This window comes from Euleptes europaea, chromosome 9 (genome assembly GCF_029931775.1).
Source record: "Euleptes europaea isolate rEulEur1 chromosome 9, rEulEur1.hap1, whole genome shotgun sequence".
Lineage (NCBI taxonomy): Eukaryota > Metazoa > Chordata > Lepidosauria > Squamata > Sphaerodactylidae > Euleptes > Euleptes europaea.
Genome location: NC_079320.1, coordinates 83,014,248 through 83,035,344, shown reverse-complemented (window position 1 = coordinate 83,035,344; position 21,097 = coordinate 83,014,248). Strand labels below are relative to the sequence as shown.

The window sequence follows — 21,097 nt, the reverse complement described above, 5'->3', positions numbered from 1 at the left end:
ACATTCCCATCTCTCCAGGCTTCTGGATCTCTGGGCTCTCGCAGGTTGTACTGTCTAGTTTTTGCAGAGGAGGCTTCTGTTGAAGTCACGGGAGCAGGACAGCCCATCTTTTTTCTTGGTTAATCATCAGCTCTGCATGTGCGTTAAAGGACTCACAAACGTGTTTCTGTTCCAGCTCGGGGCCTCCACTGAAGAAAGGGAAGACACGCATATTTCATGGCTTGCATCAGGTATGGGATTTATATTTCCTTTGGTATGTCCTCCTCTCCCACTAACCTGGATGGCCCAGGCTAGCCTGATCTCGTCAGTTCTCAGAAGCTAAGCAGGGTCAGCCCTGATTAATATTTGAATGCGAGACCACCAAGGAATGCCGGGGTCGCTGTGCTGAGGAAGGCAATGGCAAACCACCTCTGTTAGTCTCTTGCCTTGAAAATCCCAGAAGAGGTCACCATAAGTCAGCTGCAACTTGATGGCACTTTACACACAGAGAGCCAGCATTGTGTGGTGGTGAAGGTGTCACGCTAGGATCTGAGGGGAAAAGGTAAAGGTCCCCTGTGCAAGCACCAGGTCATTCCTGACCCATGGGGAGACGTCACATCCTGACGTTTTCTAGGCAGACTTTGTTTGCGGGGTGGTTTGCCAGTGCCTTCCCCAGTCATCTTCCCTTTACTCCCAGCAAGCTGGGTACTCATTTGACCAACCTCGGAATGATGGAAGGCTGAGTCAACCTTGAGCCGGCTACCTGAAACCGACTTCTGTCGGGATCGAACTCAGGTCGTGAGCAGAGCTTTTGACTGCAGTACTTCAGTTTAACACTCTGTGCCATTGGGCTCTAGGATCTGGGAAACCCAGGTTGAAATCACCACTCACACCATGGAAGCTTGCTAGGTGATCTTGGGCCAGTCACACACTCTCAGCCCTGACCCTGGCTAGTATTTGGATGGGAGACCTCCAAGGAATACTAGGAGCATGACGTGGAGGCAGGCAATGGTAAACCATCTTTGAACATCTCTTGCCTTGAAAACCCTACTGGGTTGCCATAAGTCAGCTGTGACTTGATGGCAAAAAAAATATCATACCAACACTTGGGGGGTGGGCTTTTGTGCCTCCACCATGCATATAGACTCAAGACCAAATTACACAATGTGTTTTAATGAGTTGGGTTTGGGTTCCCTGGGAGGGACTTATTTGCCCCACTTTGGAGCTACATGTGCATGCGGAGCTTCAAAATGGGACAAATTGCTCCCCCCGGGCCATTTCAGGTTGGAAAAATGAACACATGAAGCTGCCTTATACTGAATCAGACCTTTGGTCCATCAAGGATGGGAGACCTCCAAGGAATACCAGGGGCGTGACGCGGAGCCAGGCAATGGCAAACCACCTCTGAATGGCCATTTTTGCATGGTAATTAGCAGTGCGTTCCAGGCTGAATTGCCCCGAATATTTTTTTGAATTTTGCATGCTGAACCATCATTCCGGAAGTGACTGCTAAGCCGGTGCATACCTGCTTCGTATTACAAAAGAGCCCATTTAACGCTACTTTTGGTGTTTGCTGCGAAGAATCTCCCTCAAGGAACAATGCAAAACAACAGAGGTGTGTTAGCTATGCATATGCTAATGGATATACAAACAGGAACAAAGGAGCAGGCAAGTGGGGGGGGGAGTGGAACTTCTCCTTTTGCGTTGGGACCGTGAAAGGGCATTTTTAAAGTCGCATTTTAAAAAAGAGCTTTGAGCGAGCATCAAAATTGACCATTCAAAACTGGTGAGTGTATCTTGCATTGAAAACCCTACGGGGTCTCCATGAGTCAGCTGTGACTTGACCGTAACCCACCCCCACTCCCCCCAGGCAAACTGGGCTTTCACATTATTTCTTTTGTAAGCATATTTAAACTTTTGGCACCGCATTAACACCAAAGAGTGTCCGCTTGCATTTCCAATAATAGCACCTTAAAGACTAATAAAATATTTTCTGGCAGGGTATGAGCTTTCGTGAGCCACAGCTCACTTCTTCAGCTCATACCCTGCCAGAAAATATTTTTGTTAGTCTTTAAGGCGCTACTGGACTCTAGCTCTTTTCTACTACTGCATTTGCAATGGATGCATATTGGTTTCCTTTGCGTGTCATCCTCCAGAACTGACAAAAGTTCAGGTGTCTTAAGGCCAGGCTAGATGTGACCTGTCACCAAATCCCTATAAAGTGTGCAAATGGGGAGGGCTCCATCTAAAGCACCACATGGGCTGGCAGGAGGGGGCTAGTTTAACCCTTTAACTGAGCCCAGAATTAGTTTCCTCAGGAGAAAGACAGTTAAGGAAAAACAGCTTCAGACTGGAAATGTGGCTAAGGGTAGAGCCAGTAGGGGTTAGGAGTGGTGGACTCTAATCTGGAGAACCAGGTTTGATTCCCCACTCCTCATGAAGCCTGCTGGGTGACTTGGGCTAGTCACAGTGCTCTCAGAACTCTCTCAGCCTCACCTATCTCATAAGGTGCCTGCTGGGGGGGGAGGTGATTGTAAGCCACTTTGAGAGTCCTTAAAGGTAGAGAAAAAGCAGGGTATAAAAACCAACTCTTCTTCTAGGTGAAACTCCCCCTTCCCCTGTTTATGATGCACTTTGCACAGTGCCCCCCCCCCACTTTATAGGGAGCCAGTAGGGTTTGGCTGCCGCCCTCTTTCCTTATGCCTTTGGCCTGCTTCAACTACAGAGACGGCTTCAGGCCTAAAAAAAATATTTTGAGTGTGGGAGAAATGCAAAGTAGGCTGTTTAGAGATATGGAGGGAAGTTAATCAGTTAGTGCTGAGTGAGCAAGATAAAAGCGGAGTCCTGAGACATGGGAGGATTTGCAACTGAATCTAGCCATGTGAGGCAAGTCTTTAAGGCTGCGTCAGCACATCTGTGGGTGTTGTGCTATTGTTGTGCTGTAGCACTCATTAATAACTGGATTGTCTTGTTCATGCAGGGAAATCCAGTTATGAACAATTGCTATAGGGCACTTTCTAATGCTGTGGGGATACTTTCTGCCATGGTGGTATTCTGCTGCTGCTTGTGAGGTTTAAAAGCTTGCACTTAAGAAGTCTCCTTCAAAATGGCCCTGAGTGGGCCAGCATCCTGCAGAATCGGTCCTGGGAATAGCTTGAATCTTTGGTGTAAGCAGAAGAGCATTCTCTCAACAAACAATGAAAATCTGAACTGAGAAGCAAGCGTGGAATAAATCATGTAAACCCCTCAGAAGATCTAAAGTGAGTTCTTCTGAAGTTCCCACTCAGTATTCAGTTCAGAATTATTAAAGAACTGACTTGCAGCACAACCCTATGCAGAGTTACTCCAGTCTAAGTCTATTGAAGTGAATGGGCTTAGACTGGAGTAACTCTCCTTAAGATTACACTGTTACTGATGTACTTGAAAGGTTAAAAAACCATTTACAGTGTAAAATCAACAACAGAAAGCTCAAAAGGCAGAATTGTAAGAGATCTGACTTACACGCAGGGCAGTTCTGACCAGAGTTATACCCTTCTAAAACTGTTCACTTCAATGGATTAGAATTGCGCTGGCAGTTTCCTAAAAGTTGAAAGGGAAGTGCTCTGTTGCACTGCCTTGAGGCTACTACAGAAAAGGCCATGCTCCCACTTCTCCTCCTGCCCACTGATTTTGCTGGGAACATGGAGTGGCCAGGGGGGCTGGGTTGGAACATAGAGTGGGCCCAACCCAGCCTACTTGGCCTAAGTAAGCAGCAGCCAAAGAAGATGCTATCAAGTCACAATCGACACATGGTGATCCCATCCATGGGTTGTTCCAGGCAAGAGATGAGCTGAGGTCTTTGGCCATTGCCTTCCTCTGCATAGCAGCCCTGGACTTCCTTGGTGGCCTCCCATCCAAGTACTAACTGTGGCTGACGATTCTTACCTGCCAAGTTCTGGTGAATTTGGGCTAAGCTGGGCTATTCAGGCTGTGAAGTAAGAACTGCAGTTTCTTATCAGAAGAAGTGCTCTCTGGAGGTAAGCAGTGACGGGCCTTAAATAAATAAGCCTCCCATTTGTTTTATCTGGATCTGCACTGAAGAACATCTTGGGTGATCAGATGGGTACCGTTTTGTCAGGTCTTAATTCATTTTTGTGTCCAAACAATGGGAAGACGATCCAGAAGTATTGTTCTTGTTTGAAGTTGGATTTGTTTCCATCTTTAAAAAAATATTCACAATTCCATTTTTTTGTTCAAACGTATGGCTGAATGGGTTTCTCCCCCCCACCCCCTTTGCTGATTTCCTGCAGAACTTCTCCAGCGTGGTCGTTGTCGGCTTAGGGAAGAAAGGAGCAGGCGTGAATGAGCAGGAGAACTGGAACGAGGACAAGGAGAACATCAGGGCAGCGATCGCAGGTTAAATTTCAACCTTTACTCATACGTTTTTGTGTAACCTATTAACAGCACAATCCCAAACAGAGCTATACCCTTCTAAGCCTGTTGATATCAGTGGGCTTAGAAGAGCACGACTGTGGTTAGGATTGCGCTGTAAACCAGTGCTGGAGTCCTTCCCTTGGAGATGAGCTGATAAGCACCTTCGCGGATCCCCTGATATTGAGTAAACTTTTCGAAACAGAATTAAAATGACCTATTAAAAGTTCAAAAGGAGTCTTCAGTGCCGCACCCCCCTCACATATGTACATGAATATGAAGATCAGGGGTGTCAAACATAAGGCCTGTGGGTTGGATCTGACCGTTTGAGAGCTCTTTTCCAGCCCATGAGCCAGCCACACACCCCACTCTCAATCTAGGCTGGCGAGGCATGGCCCAGCCTGAACAAGTGACATTTATGTCATATCCAGCCCTCGTAACAATTGAGTTTGACATCCCTGATGTATATAGTTAACAGCATCTGGCATGATTGCAGCTTGTCCCTGGATCCAAGGATTCATCTCTGGACTATTTTTTTGCTGATATCACAATTTAAAAAAAAAATCCAAAAAGAGACTACTTTATAAGACTGTACTCTTTTCTTGTCTCTTGGCTTACGATCCAGTATGGTGGTGTGTAGTGGTTAGAGTGTCCAACTAGGATCTGGGAGACCCAGGTTTGAATCCCTACTCTTTCCTACAAGTTTGGGCTAGTCACACACTGGCCTAACCTACCTCACAGGGTTGTTGTAAGGATAAAATGGAGGGAAAGGTGAATGATGTGAGCCTCTTTGGGTCCCCATTGCGGAGAAAGGCAGGGTAAAAATGAAGTAAAGCAATGAGATGCTTTTAAACCCCGCTTTTCAGGCTGTTAGCATTGAACCTCTACAGAGTTGGCTGCCTTTGACTGTCCTGTTCAAAGCAAAGAGACAGGAAAAGGTGGGAGTCCAACATGGTCTATATTTCTGGCATTCAATTGAAAGCTGCTGAGGTTGCCCCTGTCTTTCCTTGTGTCTCTGTGCCCTCTAGTGCCTGCTTAAGGCAACTAGGATGGTGACTAGTTCAGGTATGCAGTGGAAACCCTGGTAAATATGCAACTTTGCTTACAACTTAGGAATTCCTCCTTTTTGGAGACACTTCATTGGGGCTGGATCCTGCCAGCTTTTCCGCTGATCTTTGCTGAGGATTATGAGACCTGGATGGGCAAAAGCTATGTTGGACAGGAGCTGTAGGCCGTTTATGCATGACAGTTTTACCTGAGGTTCGTTGCTTGCTGGACCCACACTGTCCTGTTGGGAATCTATGCACCAGCAGTCCCTGTCCCTTTAAATGCTGCTTTGTAATTGGCTTATTTTGTAGAGCTTACTGTGAGAGAAAATACCCCCACCAAAACCCAATTGCTGCATTAAAAAGCATTTTAAGAACAAAAAACGGAGCAATCTGAAAGGTGGGTGGGGAGAAATCCAAGTCTTGGTTCTAAAAAGCCTTTCTTCTGCTCATAAAGAGCTCCGAGGAAGCAGGAACCATTTGAATCCCCACCTCGTTACACGCTGCTTTGTAATTGGCTGTGAGAGAAACCAAGCTTGTGTGTCCCGTGCTTTGCCTTATGCATGGGGATTTCACCCTCAAGGGAGAGGGAAGAATTGGATTAACAGAGGAATGGGAAGTCCCAGGATTTGTGAGGGCTGGCAGCGAGGTCATCTCTAATGGGCGGAAAACTCATGCATGACTCCAAGGAACAACCGAGACAGACCAGGAGTGAATGTGAGTGAAAGTGCCCATGCATAAATGACCGTAGAATGACAGAATTGGAAAGGGCCATCCAGGACATCTAGTCCAACCCTCTGCTCAATGTGGATCAGCCTAAAACAGGGGTCGGCAAACTCATTAGTCAAAAGAGCCAAATATCAACAGTACAACGATTGAGATTTCTTTTGAGAGCCAAATTTCTTAAACTATATAGGTAGGTACACTGTTTATTAACTTAATAAACTTTAATTAAAGTTTTAAGTCTTAATTAAACTATAGGTACACTGAATAAAACTTGATATCATACTTAATAGTGATCTTATTTATAGATAAAAATTAAATTGTAAGTCCCTGCCATTTCCCCCTCCCCGTCCGGAGTCCTCGTCTGGAGGCCTGGTCCACCGCCATAAAAGCCTATTGGTAGACCTGGCCTCCGGCTGAGTCCCATTGGGAGGCCAGGTCTACCCATTGGCTTTCTTGGCAGTAGACCTGGCCTCCGGAGGCCCATAGAAGCCAATTGGTAGACCTGGCCTCTGAAGGGGGACTTTTTCCCCTCCTTGGAGTCCAGGTCTGCCGACAAGAAAGCCAGTGGGTCTCTGAGGAGGGAAAAAAGTAAGTAAGGTATCTATAAAATTAAATCATGACAATGACTGACAAACACTGTACATTTTCCCCATCTGCATTCTCAAAACTCTGCAGGGGGGCTTATTGTTGAGTTGTGCATCTGAGTGGCAAATCCAAGGCAAAACCTCCCATTCATAAATGGCCAATAACCCCCCATGCAGAGTTTTGAGAATCTGGATGGGGAAAATGTGCATCTGAGTGGCAAATCCAAGGCAAAACCTCCCATTCACTGGCAGGGCGAAGGTCTCGCCTGTCGGCGCCGACCCCCTGAGCCACGGCCCCTCCCAAGAAGCCGGCTCCGCTATCTTTCTGCCCCCCCCCCCCGGTCAGCCAAACATCCACCCACGCTCAGCCAAGGATGAGGATTTTGTCCCGAGACGCAGGACGACAAACCAGTGACTCCGCTGACTCTTCCACCCCTTGCAGACAACGAGGGGAGCTGAGGGAGTGGGGCGGGCTCCCAGCGGAACATCCGGCCGGGAAAGAGGCGCGGGCAGCCGGGGAAGCAGGAGGCGGCGCAGGGAAACAGCCCGGCTCACCCCGCCTAACAGCTGGGCAGGCGGAGCCCCGCCAGCCTCGAGACGGCCCAGCGCGAGGCGGAGCCTGCCTCTCCCCCCCCCTTGCAGCAGCAGCCTGGGCAGCCGGCAGCCGCCTCTCCCTGCCGCCTCTGATCCCTCCCCGCCGGAGAGAGAGAGAGAGGAGGGGAAGCCAGGGGAGGGGGGCGCCGCCTCCAGTTCGCCTGCTGGCTTCTCCCGCCTGGGGCACGCTGGGGCCCGGCGGGAGCGCGGCGCCTCTGCCTGGCTGGGCGTGGGGATGTGGAGGAGCCACATCAGCCGACGGACGGGGCGGGGGGGAGGCGGGGAGCCGCACTCAATGGGCCAAAGAGCCGCATGCTGCTTGGGAGCCGCGGTTTGCCAACCACTGGCCTAAAGTATCCCTGGCAAGAGCTTGTCCAGCCGCTGCTTGAAGTCCGCCAGTGAGGAGGAGCTCACCACCTCCCTAGGCAGCCAGTTCCACTGCTGAACTACTCTTACTACAAAAAAAAACAACCAAATCCTTGTATCTTGCCGGTACCTTTCCAGCCATAGTTTAAACCCATTATTGCTAGTCCTATCCTTTGCTGCCAACAGGAACAGCTCCCTGTCCTCCAAGTGACAGCCCTTCAGATACTTAAAGAGAGCAATCATGTCCCCCCTCAACTTCCCATTGCTCCCGTAGTAAGGAGAGGAATTGGATGAGATTGAATGAAGTCTCTGGTGGGGTCCAACCCTGTCCAGTTTCCTTACAGCTGAGAATGTATTAAATATTGTCAAGGGTTAGGCTGGTTAATAAAGTTGCATCATGAATAAAACTGATAACAAGGAATGTATAAAGGTGAAATTCTGATATGTATTTTAAAAAATACATAACTAAGCATTAGTTTTATGGCATCATTTAAAAATAATGGCTGTACCTTGGCCAGTTAAAGTAGCTGAGTTACCCTTTTTCTGGGGGAACAGCTGGGCAGGGCCCTTTGCTGTTCTCACAGAACTGCTAGCATGCATCCAAGATAAAATGCATCCAAAGTGCACTAATGGGTCATGGATTAATAAATACCTTCTCTTTTGAGGTGTGCTGTTTGCTGTTTGCCCTGACCTTTGGATAGTCCAGGCTAGACCAATCTTGTCGGATCTCAGAAGCTAAGCAGGGTCAACCCTGGTTAGTACTTGGATGGGAGACCTTCAAGGAACTCCAGGGTCACTATGGAGAGGCAGGCGATGGCAAACCACCTCTGAACATCTCTTTCCTTGAAAACCCCACTGGGGTCAGATGTGATTTGCTGGCCAAAAAAATCTTTTTTGCTGATACAAACGGAACCGATCTTTATTCTCTGAACCTGATGCAGTGAAACCTTAAGAACATAAGAAAGGCCCTGCTGGATCAGACCAAGGCCCATCAAGTCCAGCAGTCAGCTCACACAGTGGCTAACCTTCTTTTTCTTTCTCTTTCTCCCATCTTCAGGATTCTTAATGCTTGTAACACTCCACTCTGCTCTGTTGAGTTTGTTCACAGCGTCCCAGATTTCTTTCCGGGTTTCTATTCAGAACAAGGCCCAGCAACACACACAAACTAGCTAGATTTACAAATCAGCCTGGTTTCTTAAACATAACAGCATGTTAGTGGAGCAACAGAAAATCAATCAAGTAGAACAAAAAGGGTGCTGTTACCTGACTCCCAGGAATTAGGGGTACAAACTGAAGTGGCAGGGAGGCCAGCATGTCTGATCTTTTCAGGGAAGGCAAGGAGAAAGCCAGCATCTGCGGTCATGCCTCGGTGCGTCCTGCTACGTTGGAGAGAGTAGAAGCAAGCTTGTTGTTTGGGGTGGCATCTGTCACCCTGGGTTTCTCTTTCCCTGGCATGCTCTGAGTTCCCACAGAAACAAGATTCTGTGGTTTTTAGTGTGTGTGTGTGTGTGTGTGTGTGTGTGTGTGTGTAAAGTGCCATCAAGTTGACTTATGGCGACCCCATATGGGGTTTTTAAGGCAAGAGACTAACCAAGGGGGTTTGCCATTGCCTTCCTCTGCTTAGCACCCCTGGTATTCCTTAGTGGTCTCCCATCCAAGATCTAACCAGGACCAGCCCTGCTTAGCTTTTGAGATCTGAGGAGATCAGGATAGCCTGGGTCATCCAGGTCAGGGCACAGTGAGCAGGTCAAGAAGTCCATTAACCATCTCTCTGTAAACTGACCCTCTCATGTTCTTCTGAACACTTCTTATCCAAAACGAACATGCTTTTCCTGCGCCCATGTGAGAAAAAAGTGTAAGCAAGAATGAGCTCTTTTTAACTCCTCCCATCTTCCTTCAGGCTATCTTTGCGTGTTGCTTCAAGCAGACATTTCTGTTCTAATCGTTGTTTTGCATACGCAGTCTCCTAGTTTTCCACACAGTGAAAAGGGATTCCCAAGAATGAACGTCTGTACTTGGGCTGCTTTGACTGAAAACTGCTTCCAGATACTTATCAGAGTTTAAGCCCTGCTGAGTGTAACCACGTGAACAAATCTACGCAGGCTGGTGGCCTCTTTTCTCCAGTGGGAAATCTTCCTTTTTCTCAGCTATAACCTGTGAGCACAGGCCCTAAGTAGAGTTACACTCTTCGAAGTTCATAAATTTAGCCAGCATAGTGTAGTGCTTAGGAGTGGCAGACTCTAATCTGGAGAATCGGGTTTGATTCCCCACTCCTCCACATGAGCAGTGGACTCTAATCCAGTGAACCAGGTTGGTTTCCCCACTCCTACATATGAAGCCAGCTCCTTGGGCTAGTCACAGTTCTCTTCGCGCTCTTTCAGCCTCACCTCACAAGGTATCTGCTGTGGGGAGAGGAAAGGAAAGAGATTGTAAAGTGGTTTGATTCTCCTTAAAAGGTAGAGGAACTTGGCATATAAAAACCATTTCTTCTTCTCCCCCTCCTCCTTCTTCATATTTAACTCTTTAAGATTGTGCTAATGACTTAGCCAACTTCTGACTTGGAACAGGAGGTTCTTGGACTTCTGAATTCTAGGGGCCCCATGTAACAGAAGGTAAATATGGTTTGTTCTCCAGCTGGGTGCAGGCAGGTGCAGGACTTGGAGTTCCCTTACGTGGAGGTGGACCCCTGTGGAGATCCACAGGCTGCAGCAGAAGGCGCTTTCCTGGGACTCTACGAATATGACGAATTTAAGCAGAAGAAGAAGCCAGCGATTGAGGTTCAGCTATACGGGAGGTGATTAGCCAAGAACATCATATTTGTACTGTGCAGGACCGCCCAAGTTCTTCAAACTCGCTCATCTTAGTGGTTACTTTAAAATAGCTTGTCATCTGGTTTATAGGTCTTTACGCCATCACAATGGTTTGGGGCTTTCTTCGTAAAAAGGAGTTAAAACAAGGTATTATTTTGTTAGACCCTGTACAACAGCAGTCTTTGGTCTATGGGCCGGGACCCTCAGGTGGGTTGTAGAGTCCCACCTGTTAGGTTGTAAGCTGCTGTGGAACTTCCAGTTTCTTTGCTGCTTTTTTGGAAGGACTTGCTGGTAGCGCATGGGCATAGAGAACAAGGGTGTCATGCCTCCTGCTTTTCTTCGCATGCAGGCTGAGAGAAGCAGCGGGATGTGAGACGAGAGGCTTTTCTGCCTAGGTGTTTTGAGAGCCAACGTGGTGTAGTGGTTAAAAGCAGTGGTTAGGAGCGGTGGACTCTAATCTGGAGAACCGGGTTTGATTCCCCACTCCTCCACACGAGCAGCAGACTAATCTGGTGAACTGGGTTGTTTTCCCCACTCCTCCGCAAGAAGCCAGCTGTGTGACCTTGGGCTAGTCACAGTTCTCTCTGAACTCTCTCAGCCCCACCCATCACACAAGGTGTTTGTTGTGGGGAGAGGAAGGGAAAGCAATTGTAAGCCAGTTTGAGTCTCATTAAAAGGTCAAGAAAATCGGGGTATAAAAACCAACTCTTCTTCTTACCCACTTTCCAAGTCCATCACCTCCTCCTCACTACCAGTTCCTGGTGCTCTGCTTGTGTTCCCTATGCCTGGCTTTCTTGCTCTGTTGCCCTGGGTCCTAGCCTTGGCACTGGCGCCTGTTCTTCTGGTCACATGACTCTGATGTCACGTGCTAGTGGGTCCTGATTCTAGAATGGTGGAAGACCACTACTGTACAAGATATCCTTTCCCCAGACTTGCCACCACCTTTACTTTCCTGGTTCTCCACTGGTGAATGTGAGGCTCTAAAATCCAGTTCTGGTGCTTCTCTGTAAGGATACTGCATGATGCTCCATCTGTATTCCCATTTAGCGATGGAGTTGAAGCCTGGCAGAAAGGCCTGATCTACGCCCAGGGCCAGAATTTGGCCCGAACCCTGATGGAGGGCCCAGCCAACCTTGTCACCCCTACCAGATTTGCTGCAGTTATTGAAGAGAAGCTGAAAAGTGTCAGCAGCAATGTGGAGGTCCATATAAGGTAAGGTTCGTTCACAATAGTCTCTTGAGGCTGTGCCGTGAGATGAGCGCTGCTTTCTTACTTTTGAGTCCATGGTGGGTTGAGGCAACTGGAATGGACCTCTGACCTCTCAGAACAGTACTACTGTATGAGCCAGATCCTGTCTCCTCTTTGGTGCTGGCGTTGGGGACATCAGAGGTATATTTGTGGTGGGTTGGAGAGGTCTAGATTCCTTCACTTAACCTACACCAGGGGCGTCAAACTCATTTGTTTTGAGGGCCAGGTATGGCATAAGTGTCACTTGGTGACATGCCTCGCCTGCCCAGATTGGGATTGGGGGAGGTGGCTGCCTCGGCTGGCTCATGGGCCAGATAAGAGCTGTCAAGGGGTCGGATCTGGCCCATGGGCCATATGTTTGACACTCCGATCTGTACTGTTCAAAAACACTGTGATGCAACAACGTCCAAACCACTAACTTTAGAACCTTCTGGTTGTCATTTTACCTCTGGGATGGCAAACCACATCAGAGATGTTCGAACATGAGTTGACTTGATCCTCACAGCTGTTACGCAATCCTGGGGTAGTCTTCTAACTGTAGCCTTTTAAACTTTTAACCATTCAAACGTGGCTTTGATAAACAACTGGCCAACTTTCAGCCTGCTGTGGAACTCCCCCCCCCCCGCCCCATTCCAGTTCTTAAGATGCATAATCAAGAAGCAGGTCACCGAGGGAGGGATTTGTTACCTACTTATGTGAACTGCACATATGTTTGAAAGACTCCTGAAAGCTGCAAAGTTATTATATACATTTGTTGGTGTTTTTTTATTTATTAAAATTTACAATAATACATTAAAAAAACAACCTTCTTAACAAACATCGACCAGTACTTATAAAACCTATAACTTTCTAAATAATCACTCTCTTTATGAACCACCACCAACAGAATCTAAATTTTTAAGTGTGTTCTCCAACCTGGATATAGTGGGATTCCATATTCTATCCAATTCCTCTATGTTTTTGTTATGTTGATAGTATTTTGATTACTATCGTTTGTTGGTTTTTAAGGTGCAGTGAGACTCTTGGCTGCGAAAGACAGTCTTTCAGGAGAGTAGCATGCTTATTGAGTGTGTGCGAGGTTTTTTATTAAAAAAATCTTTAAAAGAGCTCCAGTTTGTATGGGACATTATCCGGTTTTATCCTTGCAGTACCTCTGAGTTACGTTAGGCTGATATAGGAGCGAAATCTCCGTTTATTTCAGGATTGAGGTTTAAGGTTTTGGTATGTATACACATCCTTAGAAGCCCGGCATGTAATAGAAGGTGAGACATGGGAGCCATGTTCTAGTATGTAAGGAATAAACACAGGAAGCTTCATTATACTAGAAGGACTTTTATGTAATTTTCTACTGTGCATTATGACACTATTATATTATTAGGATGTGTACTAGATTACAATTCTATGTCTGGCCACTAAGGAAGGCCTTTTTTAGGCCGAAACACGTTTGGTCCTTATTGGTCATTGTAAGATTTTACATCAAAAGTGTATGAGTTTGCATGTATTTATTGAATGTGAAAGATTGCCTATGTTATAGGCCTTATGTTTTTAACTTTACTGTGCACCTAATTAAAATTTATATATTTGTAATTTTAGCATTTTCTCGCTCAACCACTTTGGTTTGGATTAACCTTTAAAGCCCTAAATGGTCTGGAACCATCGTATTTACGGGACCGCCTCTCCCTGTATACCGCTCAAATAGCTTTATGCTCGTCAAATAACAATTTATTGGCGGTCCAGCTTTTTCGGCTCTGGTCCTGGCCTGGTGGAACTCTCTGTCAAATGAGACCTGGGCCCTGCGGGACTTAGCTTAGTTCCCCAGGGCCTGCAAGATGGAGATGTCCCACTAGGGCTGCAGTTGAGGACAGCGATGGCGCCATCATAAGCTGGCCTCCCTGTTCCATCTGTAGTCTATTTCTATATGCCTGCCCGCTCCCCCACCTGAATGTTCCAACCACTGTTGATATCAAGTGTCACTGAAGTTATTGGATTCTGGATTTGTTTTGGTGTTTTAAATTGTTCGATTATTAGATAATATTATAGTTTTAATTATTGTCATATTGTATGATACTGATTTTATGACCAATTTCATATTTATGTTGGATGTGAGCCACCCTGGGCCCTGCACCAGCAGGGAAAGCGCGGGATCAAAATCTAATAAAATAAAATAAATTTGGTAGATGGTGTAAATGCAACAGAAACCCAGGCTGTAAGAGGAAAGGGTACAACCCGTTTTGTTTGCCAGGGCAGCTTTTCAGAAAGAGATATATGTGGCCGGCTCCATTTCTCTCAGTAACAAAATACAGACTAGATCATGATGGGTAGCCGTGTTGGTCTGTCTGTTGCAGTAGAAAAGAGCAAGAGTCCAGTAGCACCTTAAAGACTAACAACATTTCTGGCAGGGTATGAGCTTTCGTGAGCCACAGCTCACACAATAGTTAGCAACATAGGACACTCAATTGGTGAGTATACCCTCCAAATCACCAGGTGGCTGGCCTTCCTTTCTTCAGATGGAAGTGAGACCCTGACCTTTTCCAGTCAGTTCAAGGCTAGGCTCTGCAGAGAGAAAACAGGTAGATAACTGGAATTCCCAGGATTGTCACTTTATTTGCCACGAGGAAATATCCTATCTTCTCTTGTAAATACATGCAAGTGGCAGGTTTTTTTTTGTTGTTGTTTTGCTTGCAGTCTTCTTCCCCAGAAAGCTATATTATAGCCATTTCTTCTCCCTTCTCTTCTTTATTCTACTCCCTGCCAATTTCTAGAATTAACTAAAAGTCTAGGGTATAGGGTCAGGGTACACATTAGAGCAGTTCCCTCGAACATACATTCTATAAGACAGAGAAATGTCTGGGGGGAAACAGTACAAAACTAACCTTCCTGTGAGACGGTAATGTAGCGAAAACATTACACTATTCAGAGGGATCTTTCCAGACTCATCTCTTTTCCCATCATCTGTTGTTATTGATTATCCTTTTATGCCCTTTTCACGAGGCCCTGTATTCCAGGTGCAAATCTTGTGTGGGTTTTTCTGATTTAGCAAAGTTTACAACATTAAGCTTTGGCAAATCTGCTGGTGAGTACACCCCCCCCCCCAGATTTTACAACTCCAGCCTGCACAGATGACAGTATCTATGCCAGTCTACTGCTGAAATTACGTATAGCCAGGCCTTTTCTGAGGAGGAGAAGAGTTGGTTTTATACTCCACTTTCCTCTACTGTAAGAAGTCTCAAAACAGCTTACAATCTACTTCCCTCACCCCCTCCCAAGCAGGCAGAATAGGTGAGGCTGAGAGAGTTCTGAGAGAACTGTGGGTCACTGTAAGCACTTGCCCTATCGAGAACCACTAGCCACAGCAGGAGACGTGGTTGTCCAAAGCAGTTGGTTTTAATGGTAACAAAGGCAAACAGAGCATAGAGAACCCAAGACAGCAATGGAGGAAACTGGCATGCACTTGATAATATAAAAGCATTGAAAAAAGCAGCAGTACAGTCTCATGAGATTATTTCGAACACATTACAAACAGTACAGAGGCGCAGCTGCTCCCACGGACATCTGCAAGCTTCAAAGGGAACAGGAATGCAAAACAGTCCTTGAAGGAGAGTCGGTGAGAAAACGAAACTAACTGAGACACAGGCCTGACAGTCACCCAGCAGGCTGCATGCGGAGGAGCAGGGAATCAAGCCTGGTTCTCCAGATTAGAGTCCACTGCTCTTAATCACTACACCACACTGGCTGGGAGTGACCAGTCCAAGGTCACCTGGTGAGCATGGTGGCTGAATGGGGATTTGGACCCAGATCTGAGCACCACAGTACCCTTACTCTGTATTCAGGGCATTTTGCATTAAGGATCTTAAGAATGATTGTTAGGCAAAAGGGCATGAGATGGAATCTAGAACTGACTAGAATATTTTCAGGTAGTTTGTACTGTGACAATCTCCAGGCTAAAGATGAAGCTGAGTCTTTTTGCTGTGCAGCCACCCTGTCAGTTGGGGGGGGGGGGAGCTTTCTTAGCACACAAAGAGGAAGTTCCATTTTGATCCTTTCTATCCCTTTCACCGTGGGGTTGACTGGGCTCAATCTCTGTTTCAGAGATCAGGCCTGGATTGAAGACCAAGAGATGCGATCCTTCCTCAGTGTTGCCAAAGGCTCTGAGGAACCTCCGGTGTTCTTAGAGATTCACTACAGGGGCAGCAACGACACCAAGGAGCCCCCATTGGTGTTTGTTGGGAAAGGAATTACGTTTGATAGGTGAGTACTTGGTGGCGTAGATGTGGGAAGCAAAATCTGAAAAATTTGCTAAGGAGCCCCCCCCTCCCCAATATAGCAAGTGCCTCAGACCAGAGCGTCGCTTTGCTTGACAATCATCTCCAGCACGTACATTTTCCAGGTTATTTCTGTCCACATGAGAGCACTGGGTTCAGAAATGGGTTCCTGGGCTTATGCCAACTGCAGCTGGGAACGGGCTCCTGTTTCACTGGCTTGACCCAAAGGGAAGAGAATACCTAGCACCACCATAGAGAGGAGAGAAATAAGAACAAAAATGGAAGCTCGTTGGCATTTTGGGAATTTGTCATGCTTTCCATGCATGGCCTCGTTTTGGGAGGGTCGGGATTGGCAAGAAGCAAGAGGTCAGGGAATCCACGCTTTCGCTAAGCCCTGGGGGCGGGGGTGTCTGTGATTCTTTCTTCGTAGTGGTGGCATCTCCATTAAGCCATCTTCTGGCATGGACGCCATGAGGGCCGACATGGGAGGAGCAGCCACCATCTGCTCAGCCATTGTGACGGCGGCGCAGCTGAAAGTCCCCATCAATTTAATTGGTAAGTGAAAGAGAAGGGGTGCTGAAGAACAGGTTTTATTTATTTATTTGCAAAATTTATACCCCACCTTTTGGCCCTCACCAGAACCACCGAGGTTCAAAACCTACATAAAGTCTTAAAAACCGTTAAAACCAAACAAAAACGCCTCATTAAAATTATGAAAACCAAAGCTAAAATACACATAGAGAAACATAAAAACAACAATTAAACCATAGGGCAGGAAGGAGGGATCACTGAGGGAAGGCCAGGTGAAACGAGTCTTCCACTGCCTGCAGAAGATGGCAACAGAAGGGGACGGGCAAGTCTCCAGGGGAGAGACTTCAAGATGGTGCCATGACCGAGAAGGCCCTCTCCCTGGTTGCCACCCAGCTAAGCTCAGAAGGCATTACACAAAGAAAACAAGTCAAGAGATAGTAAAAGAATGTATTGTTCACCTTACACACGGAGCTGCTCTGTTCCACTAATAGCGGTGTCTTCCTCCAGCACAAGACGCTTTTCCCCTGTGACAGAGGCTCTTCCTCTTGTGCCAGAGGAGAGGGTGCCACCATTAGCGAAACAGGTCTGTAGCATCCAAGTAATGAAGCTGAGTCAGCTCATTGGTCTACTTAGCCCAGCATTGTCTGCTCTGACAAAATGGCTCTCTGAGCTCTCAGGGCGGCATCTTTCCCTGCCTGTTACCTGAGATCCTTTCTGTGGAGCTCCTGGGACTGAACCTGGGACCTTGTGCAAGCCAGGTGAGTGTCATCCCTAAGCTACGGCCTCTCCTCCAAAACAGTCATGTAGGACTGAAGAGAAGGATTGATCTTCCTTGTTTCCTGCTTGTTTGTTCTCTAACACCTTCAGAAACTTGGTTTGCACTGGATAAGCAGAATCTAGCAAGGAAGATGGGCACTGTATAGGAAATGAGTCCCCATTGGGACATTCAGATAGATGAGCCCCAGTTCACACATCTGGCCTTTAAGGTGCTGTTTTTGATCTTTAAAGCCTTACATGGTCTGCGACCATCGTATCTGCGGGACCATCTCTTCTGGTACTCCCCCAAGAGAGCATTATGTTCTGTGAATAACAACTTGCTGGTGGTCCCTGGCCTGAAGAGTGCCTGGCTGTCCTGGGCCAGGGCCTTTTCAGCCCTGGCCTCGTGGAACTCTCTCTCTCTCTCTCTGATGAGACCAGGGCCCGGCAGGGCCTAATGCAGTTCCACAGGGCCTGTAAGACCAACTCACTATGGCCCAGTGTGCTACTAAGGTGTGCCAATTGGTAATGGGTTTTAGTGTTAAATTTTATTGATTTTTTAACTGTGTTGTACACTATTGAATTTTATGTATTGATGTTGGATTTTTCAACAATTGTTAGCCGCTCTGAGCCCAGCTTTGGCCAGGAAGAGAGCAGGGTATAAATCTAATAAAATAAATTAATAAAATAACAGCAACACAGAGAAGAAAGCCTCCCAGTGCTGGTAGAGGCTGCAGACTTTGAAAGTCCTCCTTCAGTCTGTCTTGTGTTTCGGACGAGGGGGGGTGGATATCAAGGTTATTTTAGGGACTTTCAGCCACAGCACTTTACTGGAGTGCCCGTTTCTACAAGCTGCCTTGTAGGTAGGCAGCAACCATCTGACTTCAGTAACTGGATACTAAAGGAAGACTGAAGCTTCCAGAAGACAACTACAATTGCATCTGCTTTGGTAAACCTATGCAAATTGCAATGTGAAAAATGGCAGTGATTGTGATGTCAGAAGGCAATAAACAGTTAATTTATTTCCCAATCTCAGGTTTGGCACCTCTGTGTGAAAACTTGCCTAGTGGGAAGGCGAACAAGCCTGGAGACGTTGTGAGGGCCAAGAATGGGAAAACAATTCAGGTGGGTATCCTGCACTGCTTGCATGAAGCAAGCAAGGGTCAGTTGCCTTAGAGCATTGTAAACCGTTTCACTTGGAGATCAATCCCCACAGAGAAAATCTGGCTCTCGATTGGCAGTGGGTAGAATTTCCTGCAAGAGCTGTTTTTACAGGCCTCTTGCTTGGGCGTGCAGATGCTGTATCTGTCGAAGCAGTAGCTTTGTGAGTAGTGTAATTAGTGAGCCCAGAAGTCCCTGGCTCAAATATCTCCTGAATCACAGACTGAGGCCTGGTCTATAGGAGAAGCAATATGAAGTAGTACAACAGACTATAGCTCCCCAGACTGTGGGTGAGAATCTGCATTTTAAAAATGTATTATTTATTTTGAAAAAGGTAAAGGTCCCCTGTGCAAGCACCGGGTCATTCCTGACCCATTGGGTGATGTCACATCCCGATGTTATATTGTTTATTAGACTCAGCCAAAATGCAAGGGAGAGACAATAAAATTATCGCAGAAGAACGCAAACACCCATTTTGTCTGGATCAAGTAACTTCCTAGCCCACATTGTTTTAACATGTTCACAAAATACTACTGCACAAAATAAATATATCACTCCCTGTATAAAACAGGTATGACACTTTCTCATAAGTGTATACTGCGTTATCTGCTGTCAAGTAGATCAGTGAATTGCATGAGAGATGTGGCAACTTCTTTCTTTATAGAGTCAAGAAAGGAATAATTTTCATTTTCGCTCCCCCTTTTTAAAGAAAGTGTGAAATGGTAGATAGCTGTTAAATCTAGCCAAAGGAAGGAATTTTCGTTAGATGTAAATATATAATTTATTAGATTTATGTCCTACTGTCTGTCTTGTGTCTTCCAACAATGCTTACAAATGCTTCCTAGCCTTAAAGACTCCCTATAGGGAAACAACTAGCACAAGCAGTTAAGCTTTTTTCCCCCTTCATGTGTTAGTGGTTTTTTTAAAAAAACCTATAAGTTTTTATGCATATAACGCTTTTAATAAATGCATCCCCCCGCTACCCAAAATGGTATTCTCCACTTTTCCGCTTCGTTCTCCTGAACAGAGAGCCCAGGCTAAGAAAGCCACTATTCAGTAGCTTCAGGGCTCCCCAGCCCCAATCTGCAGTAGACGAATCCTACTTTACGGGGCAGCTGTTAAGGTGTTTGGGGACAGAGCATGAAAAGAGCCCTGAAAGCTCAAACTGTGCTTTCCAAACGTGAAGATGATGTTTGTATTCTTTTCTCCCTAGTTGTATACTGAAATATTGTATGATGATGATGATCCAATAAAATAGAGACTCTTAACCCTTTTTTATTCCTCTGGTTGTGAAAGATTGATAACACAGATGCAGAGGGAAGGCTGATCTTGGCAGATGCTCTTTTCTATGCTCACAGTTTTAATCCAAGGGCCATTGTAGATGCAGCAACATTAACAGGTATTGTAACTTTTCATTTGTTAGCCTTTTCCACCCTTGGTGCTCCCTGAATATCCGCTTAACAATGAAGGATTATCTCCTGTGAGGACAGAGTCATTATTCACAAAAACGGAGCTTTCTACAGCCTGGCTCTGGGTTGCTGACTGAGTGCTAATGACATATGGGGCATGTCTGCGTGTTTCATTCATGTACCGTAGGTGGTAGCGCTGCCTATGTCCTCCTCCCAAGCCCATCCGTTTCTCTGCCCCTTCCTGGCTTCCCACCCTTAACGTTTAGGAGGGAATTGCAGCTATGTGAACAAACACAGTCTGCATTCCAATCTTCCCTGTAAAGTAAATTGATCAGGTGATACCTCCTATTTTACTTTATCAAAGCACAACTAGAAGTCAGGAGAGTGCAAAAGAGATGCTCCTGCTACCCTGTGGAAAAGCAGATTAGTAATTTGGGTTCTGTAATATTCTCCAGGTGCCATGGATGTCGCCCTGGGATCTGCAGCAACTGGGGTTTTTACCAATTCACAACAGCTGTGGAATCAACTGTTTGAGGTCAGTAATGGAACGAATAACAACTTCCTGGCCCGCAAGGGAAGGTAATTGCTGCTAGCTTAGAGGCTGTAAAGAGAAGACCCTTCTGTGGAGGATAGATCAGTCAGAAGTGGTAGCCATGGAAACTGAAAACACCTAGATTCTGCAGGTGGGATGCCTCTTGCATAACCAGATCGGGGGAAGGGTGGACAAGTTCCATATCCCGTTGGTGATCCTTCCGTGGGAATCTGGCTGGGCACACTGAGGATGAAGAGGTAGACTATAAGCTCCAGTCCAACAAGGCAATAGCAATAATAATAATAGCAAAAATAATGAGTCCTAAGAAATATGAGTTTAAGCAACAGAAGTCTGGTGTTTGCTCCAAGTGTGCACACCAGACTTCTGTTGTTTAAACTTATATTTCCTAGGACTCATTTATTATTTTTGCTATTGTTGTTGTTGTTGTTGCTAGAATTATTGCTATTATTTATTCAATTTCTAACCTTCCCTTTCCCCACCAAGGTCATACATTAATGAATATACATTAAAAATATAAAACATAATTAAAATAAACAGTTAAAATCGGAGAAAGATTGTGCCAAGATGGTAATCCCCTTTCTTATGAGTAAAACAACAGGGACATGACAACATAACAGGGCATAAACCTTAAGTAGGCCCAGCAGTGGGGAGGGGGAAGGCTG

At 46.2% G+C, this 21,097-nt stretch overlaps 1 protein-coding gene across 1 annotated transcript in view; it reads left to right on the top strand.

Annotated features, from left to right (window-relative positions):
- The window catches only part of LAP3 (leucine aminopeptidase 3), a 32,007-nt gene that overhangs the window by 8,964 nt on the left and 1,946 nt on the right, over nucleotides 1–21,097 (top strand). The window contains exons 3-11 of the mRNA XM_056855111.1: nucleotides 176–230; nucleotides 4,269–4,374; nucleotides 10,340–10,499; nucleotides 11,563–11,727; nucleotides 15,853–16,011; nucleotides 16,456–16,580; nucleotides 18,349–18,437; nucleotides 19,770–19,872; nucleotides 20,338–20,417. Coding sequence (XP_056711089.1) covers nucleotides 176–230; nucleotides 4,269–4,374; nucleotides 10,340–10,499; nucleotides 11,563–11,727; nucleotides 15,853–16,011; nucleotides 16,456–16,580; nucleotides 18,349–18,437; nucleotides 19,770–19,872; nucleotides 20,338–20,417 — 1,042 coding nt within the window. The remainder of the gene's footprint in view (nucleotides 1–175; nucleotides 231–4,268; nucleotides 4,375–10,339; nucleotides 10,500–11,562; nucleotides 11,728–15,852; nucleotides 16,012–16,455; nucleotides 16,581–18,348; nucleotides 18,438–19,769; nucleotides 19,873–20,337; nucleotides 20,418–21,097) is intronic.